Here is a 15,650-nt window from a genome sequence, read left to right as displayed (position 1 = left end):
GCAGGATGTTTGCTCTGTCTCCCACATTCCCCAGTGTCCTTGCCCACCCTTCGCACCTCTGGCTGTCCACACGCACCCGCGGGTGGGCATGCGGCCGTGCCACCAACGGCCAGGGTGACACCGGCGCTTGCCCAGCTCTGCCCGCCCGGCACCAGCGGCTGTCTGCGCTGGCAGCGTGGGGAGAGGTCTCGACATCTGCTTGTGCAGGAGTGGTTTTGAAGGGAAGCATTGTGTGTTTTCCGCGGCAGTTCCCATGCGGAGGTGATGAAAAGTGTGTGTTTTGGCAAATCTTTTGTTTTATTGTGGTGGCTTGCAGCGGGGCAGCTCCAAGCAGCCGCTGCCTCTTTGACAAAGCACCAGAGGATTCTGTTAAAAAGTTGTGTTTAGTAATTGTAGTCGTCGTGTCAGACCATAACTGACTCGGAGCTGAAGGATTTTTGCGAGATGAGTAGCTATGCCAGCAGGGACCCAAGTCTCCTGGGCCAGCCGCGCTCTCATTAAGATTTGCCGCTAGCCGTGGCGGTGTTCGGCAAGTATGTGACGTGCATGCTGTTATTGTATGCTTGGCTTGTCAGCCTGCAGCTTTCTGACACTCACTTATGTCACTCTTTATTCAGAGACGAAGAAGCTTTTGATAATTTGACAAGACAAGCTCTTAAACGATCTAGGTCATGGCCTTCACTGTCTGTGATTGTGAACATATTTCCTGAAAGCCCTGTCACTCATCACAGCTACATTTTCTCCCGGGGAGCCGCGGGCCCGTCCTGGTCTCCTGTCAGCGCGTGCATTTTGGTTATTCATACGCCAAATACAGTAGCGGGGTTTTTGCTCGCCTCTGGCCGGCACTCGCATGTTAGCGGGGCTAATCCGCGCCCCGCGCCCGCGCCCCGCAGCGCCGCCGTCGAGGGCCCTCTCGGCAGACGACCGGCCGAGGGGAGCGGAAAGGAGGAAAGGCCGCTTAGTGCCGGTTTTGTGTTTGCTCATTGTTGTGGAAATATGAGAACTGGTGGCAAGGGCCTCGTCTATTGAGCTCTCGAGTCCCGGTCTGCTGTCAGGGGCTGTTTGAGATTGAGTGTTTTATTTTCTTTGATGTTCACATTGGAGAATGGGGAAGTGGGAATTAAACAACAGATGCATTAAGCCGTTGTTGTGGTAAAACAATAATTAGCACCTGATAAAATTCAATATGGGTCAAAACGCGCAGCACCCAGCGTCGATTTTCCCGCTATGGCGCAGTGGGTCAGCCCGAGGCACCGGCCGTGCACCGGGCCAGCAGTGGCAGCAGTGGCACGGCTCGGGGACAGCGGGGTGGCCCAGGGTGTCGGCAGGTGCGGGCACGCTGCCCTGGCACTGGCACTGCCCTCTGGAGTGGGCACCTTGTGTGCTGGTACATCTAAACGCAAGTAAGGTCAGAGCGCTGGGGCAGGAAATAAATGCAATTTTGTCTTAATGTAGTTCATCACGCTGCCGTAGACGCTGGGTACCACGGGGGCTTTTCTTTAAAGGAGGGCCATTCGTGGTTAAGTTCTTTTAAATAAATAAGGGAAATCATGGGTTTGGCAGCAGTTGTGTCTGGCTACGCTGTCTTCCATAGCAAACCTCTCTGCCTCATTTGAGGAGCCAGTATTTGGTAGTAATTGTTAATCATACTATTTTTCATTCCACGATATAAGATGCAGACAACAGCCCTGAGCTGATGCAAAGCGATGAGGTTCCTGGTTAAAAGGATCATCTCTGAAGAGCTGTTGTTTAACAGAGGCCCCTCCTCAGCTGGTGCACCCCACTTGATAATGGTGGGCAGTATTACCCCAGGTCACCACCTGAATGAAGGAATATGCTCAGCCTTCCCTCACCACCTTCATCCTTACCTTCTTCTGGTTTTTCCTCACCCTTAAAACGTCCCTGAGGATAAAACCCAACTCTGGACAGTACCACGAAGGGGCTGGGGCTGTGCCTTTCCCAGGGTTTTGACAAGAGCTCTGCCAACTGTGGTTCTCACTCAGAGCTACAGATTTTTGCTCAAAGTGATGTCTTTGTGTCCAGAGCAGGAAAAATACCCAACCAAACAATTATTCAAAAATGAAGTAATTTTGATGATGATGATGATGATGATTAAATAGCAGTCGTGTGAGTAAAGGTCATAGCACAGAGTGGCATTTTGCCAGGATAGGACAACTCAGTGATTGCAATTGTTCAACCACATTAGCCCGGGCCACTGTGGTAATCGAAAAGTATCCAGAACTAATGTAAAAATAACTGCCTGCTACCCCTGAGCTGGACCTGCACAGCTGTCCTGCACAGCTGAAACCTCCCCAGGTCTGAGGGAGATGCTAAGAGCTCCAGTACAATATTTTTACAGGCTACAGAGTGTTTATATGTTGCTCTCTGAACCCTGGCTAAGTTAGGGAAGGAGGAAAATCCTTTTGTTTGTGCTCAAAGACAGCTTGAGTGTGTTCAAAGTGTCAGATCCTCAGTGAGGAATGTGATGTCCTTCACACATTTCCTTTATAGAAATATTAATATAAAACTCAAATATTTACACACAGCATTCGAGTAAGAGGAGAAATGTTGAACCATTACACAGAACAGATTGTAGATTTTTCTGCAGACAATTATGTTACTGGTGGAATGAATAATAAATAATATCATTTCCATCACATCTGGGAAAAACACACTGTGTGTGCCACAGGGTGGCTGGCAAAAACTTGGATTTTATTTTGAGAGATACTGATTGTGGTGTATTTTTTTTTTTAATTAACACGCTCCATCAAAATAAAATAAGGCAAGAATTTGGGCATGAGTGAAAAATTTATTCAAAATCTAAAGAAGTGTTAATAGTACTCATTTGCAAGTAGTCATGAGGCTTCAGTGTTCGAAATTGCAGCTGCAGGATAATATGGAGAAGCCGTGAAATTCCACATTTCTTTTTCTTTTCTTAAAATGAAGGTTGGCAAACCAAGCTGCTAATTGTTCAAATGAGTACGGTGCTGTTCTTGTAAGAAGGTAAATGTTCTAAAGAGAAGTGAAAGCCCTCCACTGCAGTAGCTGTGTACCAGAATGACAAAAAGTGCCACATTTCCGTGTCTGTCTGTAGCTCAGGGGCCGTCAGAAATATTGTACATTTTGTAAAAGCATTAAGAACCTGTGAGAGAGTGATCTGAGCTTTAGTGACCACCAACATGTTCTGATTTTGTTCTAAAGATCCACATTTTCCTCTTTCCCATCTCTCGTGTGTCCCTCAGGTCAATTCTATCACTGTTGTGACTCAAAAACCTGCTCTGATTTTTTTTTTTTTTCCCCAAGGGCTGCACTTAGGACTTGGTGTGAAAGTCTGGCAATTAAAAAAAATTAAAAGTAAAAAAAAAAAAAGCAAGCAAGTCATTGTAAAAATAGCAACATTAAAGCAATCTGTTATGGTTCTTGTTTACAACTCATCTGACATGAGGCTGCTGAGGATTATTACATGTAACAATTATATTTTGATTAGGAAAGAGATACATACAAAAAGATAAAATATTTCTGTTCGTACATGAAAGGAAGGCACCTTGTGATTTAATTTCTAGAGCGTTATGTAAATTTAAAATGTCAGAAAATGTAGAATTTAAATCTGCCCCTGTTTGTTTTGCAGCATTACTGCTTCCTACAGTCACGAACACACTGCTCTCCCAAACTTCTGCCCCTCGGAGAAAAAGGGCAGAGAGAAAACTGTTACTGGCTTTCTGACAATGGCAGGGAGTGTGTTAAACCAGTGTAAAATTCAATTAAACTGTCTAGCCGGGTTTTTGAAGCTGAAATGCAGACCCTTTCAGTTAAGCTTCTTATTTTCCTGTGACCGACACCAGTGGATACTGTGTTATGCCAAAACCAACAGGCTGTAAAGCACCTTGTTTCATGCTCCTAGCTGATCAATATTTTTATTTTCCAGGCTTGCCCAGAAATATGGAGGCAGTATCACCTAACAGTAAGTAGAAACACCTTTTTTATTTTCTTCTACACCCAACCTATTTACTCCTCTGTGAACTGCTGACCATAAAATATAGATAAGCATCTTCTCCGAGAAGATAATAAACATCTCAAGAGTTTTTGAACTGAAGAAGGCGATGAAACACTGTCACTATTTTTTAAGCATCTTTAAAACTTCTGTTTTCATTTTAATACTGTAATAATTAAATTAGTGCTTTGCCTCTCATCTCTCAGTGACCACAATTACACATAGAAGGAGCGTTAAATTTTAAGTTGGGATGCATAGCAGAAGCAGTAATCCCATCTCAGATATCCCAGATGCTGGTAATTAGTCACTCTGTGTGACAAAGCTTTCTTCTTAGATTAATGAAATAAATCTCAGTTAGAGTGGAGACATGAATTTGAGGAAAAAACACCTCATAAACTTTTGCAGATAATTTATAGTTAGTCAGGATATAGCTGTGACTGCTTGTTTGGCCTGCCTTAGTTGATCGTTAATCCCTGAAACAAGAAAATAAAACTTTGTGAAACTGTACCAGTTTATTACTTAGGATTTGTCCTCATATGTAAAATAGACATAAAAATACAACAAAATGCATACAAATTTGGTTAATATTGAAACCTCGGACAGTATTTAACCAGTAAAAACAAATTCTTGCATTAGTGTCACAGTTCTTAAATATATTAATTTCTAAAATTGTCTAACATAAAAACACCTTTAAAAAAGCAGGGGTTTGTTGTTCCTCTGAACTTTTCATTGCTCCTCAGACCGGCCTCACACTAATTTCGCTCTTACAGATAACTAACCCCTGTTCTCTGCTCTCAACAAAGTAGAAAAGTTTCTCCACTACTTTTCTTTTTGGATCTTTGGTTTTTTTCTCTGAAGCAATAGATGGGATGTGCTTTATAATTTGTGCCTCCATCTCTTCATGGCAGTGGAATGCTCTTTTTTCTGCTTTTTTCTTCAAAATTCAATGAATAGAAGAAATCTGCACTTAAAACCTCTCATTTGTGTTTTGTGCATAATGATTCTAACACAAAGATCTGCCCTGGAAATCCTCCACCCTTCCTGAGAATTTACTTTTAAACAGATTTGGTAAAGACTTTTTGTTGATTTGGTTGGTTTTGTTTTGGGTTTTTTTTTTTTGTTTTTTTTTTAAAGCCATTATGAGCAAAAAAAAAAAAAAAAGTTGCATTCACTGAGTATTTTTGTTTGTTTAGTTTTGGTTTGGTTTGGTTTTAAATTGGGTGGAGGAAAAAGGTAAATGCTGTCTTTCATTATAATCCCTAAGGGTGCATGTAAAAACAATTTCTGAAATGTTTATAACACTTGAACACTTGGAACTTAATAATCAGATATAAATATATGGTGCAGTAACATCCTGGGTTCTGTTTTTTACTGAGATAAAAGACATAATTTAATTTTAGTCCTACCTGCCTGAATTGAAAATTCCTCAAAAAGTGAGTTGCCATCAACACTTATAAAATATTTATGTCTGCAAAAAAAAGCAGGGGGTAGCTTAAACTTGACCAAGTGCCGTACCAGGGCAAAATTTGAGGTATCTTGAGGTAGGAAATTATTTCTGTGAATTTTTTAGAAAGCATTCAGGGTTTACACTTAATGTAAAGTAAAGCTAAGAAAAGGTGTCAAAACAAGTTCTTGTCAGAAAATGTAGTGGTTACAAATATGGGCATACTATTAAAAGTACCTCTTTGGAAATTTATGGTGCATTTTAGGGACATTTTGAAATGTGGTCAAATAGGCACACTCACAGATTACTTGGTATTGCATCAGACCCTTCCTTCCAATAAATATATTTTTACTTTGCAGTGAATTGCAGTTTATCTGCAAATAATGCATATTTCTGGGATGTGGGAAGTGTTTTACACGCCTTCATTTCTTGCATAGGAAGAGTACCTTTGGCTCAAAGTTACATTAGCACTTGGGTTAAGCCTGGAATTCAAAAATTTGTATGGTAAAAGACATGGCTGATATTTGCAATAAGTAAATGAACAGAAACTGCATTATCTGAATTGTTTATAATTTATGTTTTATTATTCCCTTTAAATATTCTCTTTTGCACCCAAAGCAGAGCAGAAGTAAATAATGTTCTGGCAAGAAACAAAACTTCTAAATTAGAATTATATATAATGTTTAAATGTATTTTATATACATATCTGTAGGATTGTAACAAAAAGCCTAGGTTTTTTACTCTCATATCAGCACAGTAGTATTTCACCATAGAAATTATCGTACAATTTTACTGTTGTAGAATAAATATTTTGGCACAAGCAGCGTTAAGAAAAATACCAGATGTTTAAAACAAAAGCGGTGTTGTGGCTGTCATGGCCTACAGAGGCTGCCCAGCTGTTGGGGGCCACAGAAAAGCTTTTCCTGCACTTCAGCCAGGGATGCAGCCACCAGACTTAAACTGGTTTTGGTGACTGGATGGCGAGCACCCCACACGCAGGTCCGTGTGCGTGCAGATGAGCTCGGGCGCTCAGTTTTGTGATAAAACACCGGATTTTGGCACCGTTCGCAGAGGGCTGCCGCAGAGCTTGTCCGAATGTTTTGCGCTCTATAAAGTATTCCTGGTTAATTTCTGTGAATGCTGGCGAAGAATCACACGGCCTTCCTCCTCTCTCCTTTATGAGGATTTTGGTTATTTCATTCATTTTCCGTCACTTTCCTAGGAGATGGACTGCCATCTATTGACTCCTCAGAGCCCCTGCACGGCGTGCGGGGCCGCTCGAACAATGACTCAATAACAAACCCATTCTGCACTTGGGGATGGTGGTGGGGTTTGTTGACGTTGGCCATGGTGACAAATTTGAGCACATTGCAAATAATTTGTTGTATGGGCAGAAACATCTTATTCCAGCCAAAACAGACTGCCAGCTCAAGGAATCTTATGAAGGAATGGCAAAAAGGATTGTAAGTGGAATATTTTAATTTGCCTTTTGATGGAAAAACAGATTATCATAAGGCACGCAATGAAGCTGAAATCTAAGGGCTGTGTGCTAATCAAAGCTTTAGAAATGGCTGAAAGTACTTTCTTTGAACTTATTCTTTCAACTCTTTTAACTGAAATTATTCAGGAAAAAAAAGCCAATCAAAGTCAGCAGAAAAATCCAACTCCCACTGTGGTTTAAAATACTATTTAATAACCTCTTTAAGACGGTGATTTAAAACTTTTACAGATCATTTTCATCACAACTACACTCCGTATTTCTCCTGTATCAAAGAAGGGCAATTATATTTGTCAAAATATATTTCAAGTTTTATTCATGTATTTTGTGAATTGGTTCATACCCAGTAAGGTTTATCAAAGGGGTTATTGTCAATCAAATAACAGGACAAAGGCTTCTTTGACAGAGCCAGGATAAACACTTTTGATCATAGCTTGCTGGAGTGTCAGTGATGATACGTGTGATTTTTTTTTTGGGCACAAGGCATTTGGAGGCCTTGTTGAGCTCTTTGTTCTGGGTTATGAGGAAGCTTTGCTTACAGCTGTGACTTCCTAAATGCCAGGTGCTCCACAAACCCAGAGAAACACGGCCCATGTTCCACAAGACGTGCCGTCACATCCCCTCTGCACCCTAAGGCTACAGGGGTGCGCACAGCAGTGCTTTTTCACCCTCAGAGCACTTGGCTCTCTCTTATTCCCTTTCTCCTGTCACTTCAGATTTGAGCTATAAATGTAGTGATGTTTATTATGCATTCTAAGTGGAGGCCAGGTTATAGCCCTCTAACAAACAAAAAAGACAAACCCTAAATAAACGCTAAAAAAATCTGTGGAAAAACTTGTGAGAAGGCACCCAATGATTTTCTTTTGTTTGTTTCAGTTTCACAGTTTATTCTTTAAAAAAACACAATCTTCCCCTTCAAGTTTGAGCTGCTGCCCGTGCACCTCGCCGTGCGGCCTGCGGCAGCTGCTGTCCTCGGTGGGCCCAGGCTGCAGAGGGGCAGCGCTGGGGGCCGCATTCCGCAGTGGACAGCCCTTGTCCCCTCTGCTGCTGCTGTGGGCAGCCCGGGGCTCTGTGCTGGCCGTCCGGGGAGCGTCGTGGGCCAGGCTGTCTGCGCTGACCACTGGCTGCGGCCCGGGCTGCCCGCGCTGACCACTGGCTGCGGCCTCACCCCCGTCCCGTGGGCTGTGGAGCCTTTGTGGCCTGAGCGGCCTACTGAAGCTGCTGCTAGGGGTAGCATCCACCAGCAGATCACTGGGGAAAAAAGGGGGAATTTATTTATCTTCGGTGCCCAGAGACCGTGTTTTGCTCTGGGTGTGAGGTTGTGCCGCGAGGCCCAGAGTGTGCCCCGGTGCGTGGCAGCGCTGGTGGGGCAGCCAGCCGAGGGGCACGGTGCCCGGCGTGTTTCGGTGTCAGGTGGAAACGGGCTGGCTGCAGAGCTCGCCACATCTGCGTCGTCAGAGTGGTTTGTGCTGTGCAGGAAGGGATGTGGCCGGCTCGGCCCAGCACCAGGATGAAGACGCCGCAGTCAAACAGGAATGAACTGTGCAAGTGTTAGAATCTTCTTCAGTAAATATCAACTGAGTAAAGAAATTCTGTCCCCAAAATGGGCAGAGCAAGTTTTTTATTTTCCTGAGGTGTTTCTTGCGGTTGATGTGTGTGTTAAAACATAAATCTCACTGGGACAGAGTGTTTTCTTCTGTAGGGATGTCTCATTTTTAATAACCCCTTCCTGCCCTGGTGCCGCTCCAGCCAGCCACGCTGGCTCCGTCCCCTGTGCCCTGCCTTCGCCAGCCTCGTCTGTGTGAAATCTCCCACAGCAAGATGGCCACCAACAGAGCTTTAGAACCATCAGAATTTTTAATTAGCAGAAGCTATCATTTAACACACTTTTTGACAGTTTGTTAATCTTACTTTTAATCTGCTTACATAAAGGAAGGTGAACCAGGAACTGGCTGATTTGGCCCTGTGTATGAAGGACATGAAGGGACATGCGTCTTTTGTGTTTAAATGTTGCGCTCAGATTTCTTTGTGTGCATGAATAAAATTCCTCGTGGCCTGCTACTTTTTTCCTGAAGTGAAAATGTAAGCCATATCCCTGAAAGTCAATTTCTGTCTGTTACAGTGTGACTTCCAGAAATGAAAAAATTAAAAATAATACAACCCTGGCAAAAAATATTTAAGCTTGAGAGAGAGAGGACAATTGGTTTACAGATATTTTGTTAGGTGTTGAGCGGTGAGGGAAGGGATGGGTTTAGGAGCGTTTTGGGGAGGAGGTTAATCCCTGGTTTCCTTGCAGCTGTGGCTGTGACATGGCTGCAGGGCTGGCTCCACTGGCCATGACACAAAGCCACAGACCATGGGGTCAGTGCATTCCTCTGGAATGCTTCAGCACCTGAGCAGTTTGTCTCCAGGTGTGTCAAGGTCATTTCTAGCAGCTCTAGGGGAAAAAATTTAAAAGTCTGTTTGTGAAATAGGCAATGTATTTCTCATATTTTGGAATCTCAGAGTGGGCCCTCATGTGCCATTGCTTCAGTATCCATTCAGCAGGATATTTTACAGGGAAGGCAGCTCAAAATTCCAGGGTTATGGATTTAGGGTAAAGATGGCTCTGGCTCTTGTGAGTTTTGGGGCACATGAACACCTGGAATGTGGTGGTGTCTGCATACCTGCTTGGGAGGTGCTTGGGTTCATGAAGATTTTATGCCCTTTGAGAGGTTGCTTGCCCCAATAGCCAGAGGAGGAGCTGGGGCAGAGCTTGGCCAGCAACAGACAGATATTTTAGTTTTAAACTCTCCGTGTTTTAAACTCTCTCTTGTCCAAACCTGACCCGTCTTGCAAGTGTTTTTCAGTTCAGGGATGCTGCTGACAGTCTGCCAGCCCTGCACAGCTCTCCTGAAGAAAGCCAGCAGGTCAGAGGAGGTCGGTGTGCTGGGCAAAGGGATTTTACTGCTTATTTTCCCCTACTGATTGTAATTTGCTGTGTTGCCACTCATTTTCAAGTTTCAGATATTTTCGAGGCTATCAGAAACCTTGACTCCAAATCTTTTCCTATTGCAAAGGAATCATATTTCACAAAATATATTCTTTCTGATAGCTTTTTTTTTTTTCCCCAGAAAACAAAGATAGTTTCAGGTCCTGAAATAACTGTTAGATTTAAGAATTCAAAGCATATGCTATAGCTTTCAGTACAAAAGCATGTGTACTAGCTATGTATGTAGCTAAAATTTCTTTCCTAATTTTTGTTTGAAAGGTGTATTTAAATTATGACGGGGAAAAGAAGTAGCTTTAATAACCCTGTATAAATTTTCTGCAAGGATCTGAGTGGGCGGACATTTCGGGTGGGATGCAGAACCTTCCAGCAGCACGGGTACCACCTGCCACTCACCTTCATCATGTAGTAACCATGCCAGGAAGTGTCCTGCTTCTCTAACTTTTATCTGTCTCATGCTCTTCTGCACCTGCTCCCCAGAAAACTAAATAAAAGGTGCTTAAAATTGAGGGTTAAAGAGAGATTACATCTTGACCAAAAATTGTATTTCTATATATTTCTGGAAGCAGTCTGGAAATGGGGAGAGAGTAGCATAGGGAGCTCGGCTGATTGAATATTTCTGTGATTTTGGGGTTCCAAGTGATGTTGTTGTGGTGCTTGTCCTGGAGAGCGGCATCACTCAGACAACCCCGGCTTCGGCACGCGTGTGAGGAGCGTGTCAAGAGCCCTGCCTGCTGCAAAAGCAGTGTCTTTCCCTGTGAACGGGAAATGGAGAAGAGCAGAGGATGGAAATTAATGTATTTTATTATTTTAAATCGCTGATTAGCTAGCTCCTGCCTGCCTCGGACGTTCTTTGTGCAGTTCATGACATTTGGTGGCATGCACACCCAAAACCAGAGAGGTTTGGGTTATTTTTGTGATGCACCAAAGCTGTTGGGTGAGTGGGTAATTAATCAAAGAGAATAATCAGGGAAGGTTTGCTGCTGAAATACTTCCCCTTCATACACTCAATCACAGTTCTCTTAAGGGAAAGGACTAAGATGATTTTTTTCTTTACTGCTTACAAATTCAGTTTAAAAATTTCACCTCTCTTTCCTTTCATCTGAAAAGGCAAACTTACATAAGCATTTACATTATTATCATGATTTCAAGTATTAACCCCTAAATAAGGAAGATACAATTTTCAAGCTAAAATGAGGTTTCCAATGCTTTTAAAAATATTTAATATTTTAAAACATTTAATGTTTTTAAAACATTTTCATGTTTTAAAAATATTTGAGAAAAAAAATTCTGTGCCCTCTTTCTGCAATCAGTGCTATGTATGAATATGCATATTAAAGTTCCTACATTCTGAGAATTTCTCCAGAATTTCTCCAAACTTGATATGAAGGTGTCTTTTTAAAGTTTTGTTAGACCTTTGAACCACTCTCAAAATTCTGTAGGAAGCCAAAAATTGTCTGCAAATTTAACAGACATTTTAAAATGTGAAAAAAATCACCGTTGCACATAACACGCATAAATGCCATAAAATGGATTTTGGTGCATTTTTGCACTGCGAAGTGGAAAAAGTACCAAAAGTCAGTAAATCTGTTTGCACTGCGTGGTTCACCTTGCTGGTGATTCGTGTGTCGCAGCAGCCCGGAGCTCATTCTGGTAAGACAGTAACTTCCTCAAGTTATGCTCGATCATGTTAATAATCTACGGATTAGGGTTCCCTAAAAATATTCACTGATTTAATTCCAAGAGGGTCTATCATGTCAATGATATTAATACATCTTGTTGGGTCCTGTCATGTGTATAGAAAAGTTTCTATCCCCGTGACAGAATTATCCTGATTTTGATTTCAAGTGTTGAAGAACCAAGTATAAAAGGAATTAAAGGAGCCGAGGGCCCGCACAGAGTGGTGAGGAGCACGGGGCCATGAGCTAAAGGAATTCCTACACAGGTGCTCACAGGGAAGCCTCAGAAGTGTGCCTGAGGTGCACTGTGTGTGCATGCATGCTGTGCCACCCACCGAGGGCTACAGAAGGAGGCATCCCCCGGAATTTTTGGCTACAGGGGAGTGAAGTTGGGCCTTTGGTTTTGATTCATTTTTTAATGTTGAATCTGGGTTAAATTACCGTTTGACAAACATACCCCAGTGTCTGTGAGAGCAACTCTGCAGTGGGCAGAGGAAGCCCCCCAGGAAGGAATGGGCACTCCAGTCTATGTCTGGCCTGGCAGGGCTCCTTTCCCTGTCCTTGCTGTCTCTGCAGTGCAGCGTTGCCCAGCCTGGAGTGGCACGGTGGCAATGCTGCCCATCGTGGGGCGGTCAGCTGGTGAGGAACAGGCGTTGTTTTTACACCAGAGCCGGTGAGGAATTTGCAAGGGAAGGACCGTCACTGCTGGGTTCAGAGTTTCTTACAGTTGTGTCCAAAAGTGGCTTGTCTTTTCCTTTTTTTCTTTTTGCTCCCCTCAAACTTGCAGTTTCTCCACCTGTAGTCTTTGCTCACCTTGTAGCCAAGAAAGTATTTTTGTGTTGTTTCTTGACTATGCAGTTAATTCTGTTTCTAATGGATTTTTATAACTTCTTTTAGCACTTAAAAAAGGGGGCGATGAGCACCAGTGCAGGAGTACAGACACTGGAGGGTTTCTGTGGACTGTGTGATAACTCTGAAAGACCTCCTCCTTTAAAATTATTTGCCCTGGATTTGAATGATATACCCAGTTTCTGTGTGAGTTGTTTTGATGCCAGATGAGAGCTCGTTAAATTCATTCTGATTTTCTGATGTTGGCCTCAGGAAGGAAAGAGAGGGAAAATTATAGCACTGAGATACTCAAAAGTTGGTCTGGAGGAAACGGTGTTGGTCAACAGCATATTTACATGGTGTGAGAGAGCAGAAACCTGATATGCTCTGATCCATTTTTAGACACTGTATACTACTCAGGAGGTCCCAAGTCACATTAAAGTAAAAACTGCATGGAATTGAAAACGATTTTTAAAAACAGGTGCGCAAAAAGGAGATGGAGAAGCTTTTGTTTGTCAGTGGTTGTATACAAGCTGTCACACATTTCCACAAGGACATATTCGGGATGAATGTCACTTGCCCTGAATCTAGGTGCAAATAAGTGCTATGCCTGAATATATATGATGCTCTTTAATGGAGACCACATGAAAAAATTATGAGAAAATGGATAAACATTAGCACGTGCTGTTGGCATGTTGGTAATGTAAGGAAAGTGCTTCTGTGAAGGAAAGTGCTTCTGTGAAATTGTCCGTTACTGAAGGATGCTGCATGCTGAAGCCGAGCTGCTGGGGAGTTTAAAGGGAAAAGGTTCAATTATTATCTATTTAAAACATACCCCAAAACTCACGTCTAGCAAACTGATGCACTGCTCACTTGGCATCTCGTATTCTTCAGCAGAACTAAAGGTTTTTCCCATATTTACTTCCATTTTAGCTGTGATTAGAAACCACTTCCAAAATATTTATTAAGAGTCTATTTATCAAGAAATACCTGTTAGGAGTGCTCCCCTAAGAAACTTATTCAGACGTGGTACTTCCTCCTTTTGGGTGCAGTGGTGAGGGATGATCAGTAGATGACATAAAGATTAAAGTGAGAGAAAGGAAGCTGTAAATCATCCAGAATGACAGTAAAAATTAAAACCTTGGGGTTTGTCAGGCTCCCCCGTGTATTAGCTAATAAATATAACTGCTTTAGTTCTGTTCATCTTCTGATTTTACAGGCTTTGCAAATGTTTGTTTTCAGATTAATGTATAAATGTATGTGTAACTATGCATATGCTTAGCGTGGGGGCAGCCGGTGCCGTGCCCTGGCAGATATATAGATATATAGAGATATATATAAACATTCGGCCAATCCCCTAATAAACATTCAAATAAAATATACATGTCCCAGTGCATGAGTCTCCTCCTCCTCCTCCTTCTCCTCCTCTTCCTCCTCCACCTCCTTTTTCCTTCTTCTTCTCCTCCTCCTCCTCCTTCTCCACACGGTCTCTCCCCACCTCCCCCACCCCACTTCAAAGCTTGTGGTCCTTTCTCCATCCGTGTACTAAAAGGTTTCTTTGTGAGCCAGGCCATTTGTCCGTCATTGTTTGGGGCCCAAACGGTGGTAAAATACCCTGTCACCGATCTGGAGCGCGGTGAATGGCAGCTTCTCTCCGGACAATTGGCGGCGGTGCCGAGAAATATTCCTGAGAGGATTATTTAACCTTTCAATTTAGGGGGCACAAAGCCCGGCTGATTAATGAACTTTCTGATGGGCGCCGATAAGCGGATCTATTTCTTTATTTCCTCCAAAAGTGATTCCTTCTCCCGTCCCATATTACTATAATCTTAAACATAAAATGTGGCAAATAGATTAAAAAACAGCACTAAAGAGTTTATCTGGCTAGCAAACTGAAGGAGCTAAATTAAAATTGGTAATGAAAGCAGTGGCTGAGCCCTGTATATGGTTTTTAAATGCGCTGTGTATTTTGAAGAGACTTATTCTCCAGCCTGCCTGGTAATGACTGCTTTGGGTGCGCGGTTCGGGTCCAGCTTCTGTTATCCCCCCAAAAAAATGAGTTGTGTTATCTGGATGACTGCAGACACATATGCATCCCCCTTTCTCACTGCATGGGCAGACAAGGTCGATAGCATTACAAGGTATTTGTGGCAGTGCTTGTTTCAGTTTTCAGAGCTGCCAGTTTTCAGCCAGATTTGAATTACAAAAGAAGAAGCTGGCATGAAAATTGAAAGGGTTTATCGGCTAGTCTGAAGCCTCATAGCACATTGCTTATTTATGCAGTCCATTTGCACCAGGAAATGTAAAAAGGAAATACATTTTAAAAATAAGGTCATAAAGACCCAGATATGTTTAAGATGGCAAATAAAATATAGATACCTATAATATCTTTCCAGGAAACGATTTCACTTAATGTCGCACATTACTTCGGAGGAGCATTTATGTTACTGTCATAAATTTGTGCATTTGTGTCACCATACAGATAGTCCCCAGGGATTAGGAACGAAGTGTTTGCTAACTTACTTTAAAATTAAAATAGAAGGGGAGATAGGTTTGTAGTTTGAGAGCCACATCAGGAAGAGTTAGAGTTTAATGTGCCGTCGTTTTTAAATAACGTTTTGCATTCCTTGTAAAATTAGCCATGGACGGCTAGAGAGATGCCACCACCTTTGGAGAAAATTGGGATGCCTTTTAAACCATGAAGATTTTGAGGCATTCAGGGATTGTATTGTTGTTATCCTCACTATCTTGCATACATTCATTTTCTCTCTGAACTTGAGGGGTTTTTTGTCCGTTTCTTAGTGAAGACTTTTTGAATTAATATTTTAGGGTTTTCTCTTCTGCTTGTGAGAGTATTAAAAGATTGCATTCATTTATTTTAAATATATAATACTGTACGTTTTGTCTCTTCCTTTAGCGTTTTCACACAGTCAATTGTAGATGCTATTTGCATCTCTTTAAAATGCATTGTAGAAATGTCTTATTTCTGTAGAAAGAGATCACTTCACAGTGCTCGTACTGTGGACCGGGCAAGTTAAATTTCTTCCTCTGGGAAAGGTTTTGGTTTCCCAGACTGTATAATCAAAAAATAAAATTTGATTAATTAACTGGTAATTTAATGTGTATCATGGCTTAAAAAAAAAAAAAAAAAAAAAAAAGAAAATAAAAGGAAAAAAAAGCCCTAAAAGATGGGTGAGATCACTTTTTTCTTGGTTATTTCA

At 42.2% G+C, this 15,650-nt stretch overlaps 1 protein-coding gene across 2 annotated transcripts in view; it reads left to right on the top strand.

Moving 5' to 3' along the window:
* Positions 1-15,650, top strand: part of ZCCHC7 (zinc finger CCHC-type containing 7) — a 90,571-nt gene that overhangs the window by 65,156 nt on the left and 9,765 nt on the right. For both annotated transcript variants that reach the window (XM_054003903.1, XM_054003902.1), the window contains one exon: positions 3,926-3,961. In XM_054003903.1, coding sequence (XP_053859878.1) covers positions 3,926-3,961 — 36 coding nt within the window. The remainder of the gene's footprint in view (positions 1-3,925; positions 3,962-15,650) is intronic.

The sequence above is a fragment of the Vidua macroura genome, chromosome Z (genome assembly GCF_024509145.1).
Source record: "Vidua macroura isolate BioBank_ID:100142 chromosome Z, ASM2450914v1, whole genome shotgun sequence".
NCBI lineage: Eukaryota > Metazoa > Chordata > Aves > Passeriformes > Viduidae > Vidua > Vidua macroura.
Note: the sequence above shows the minus strand (reverse complement) of the source record. Positions and strands in the feature narration are given on the sequence as shown.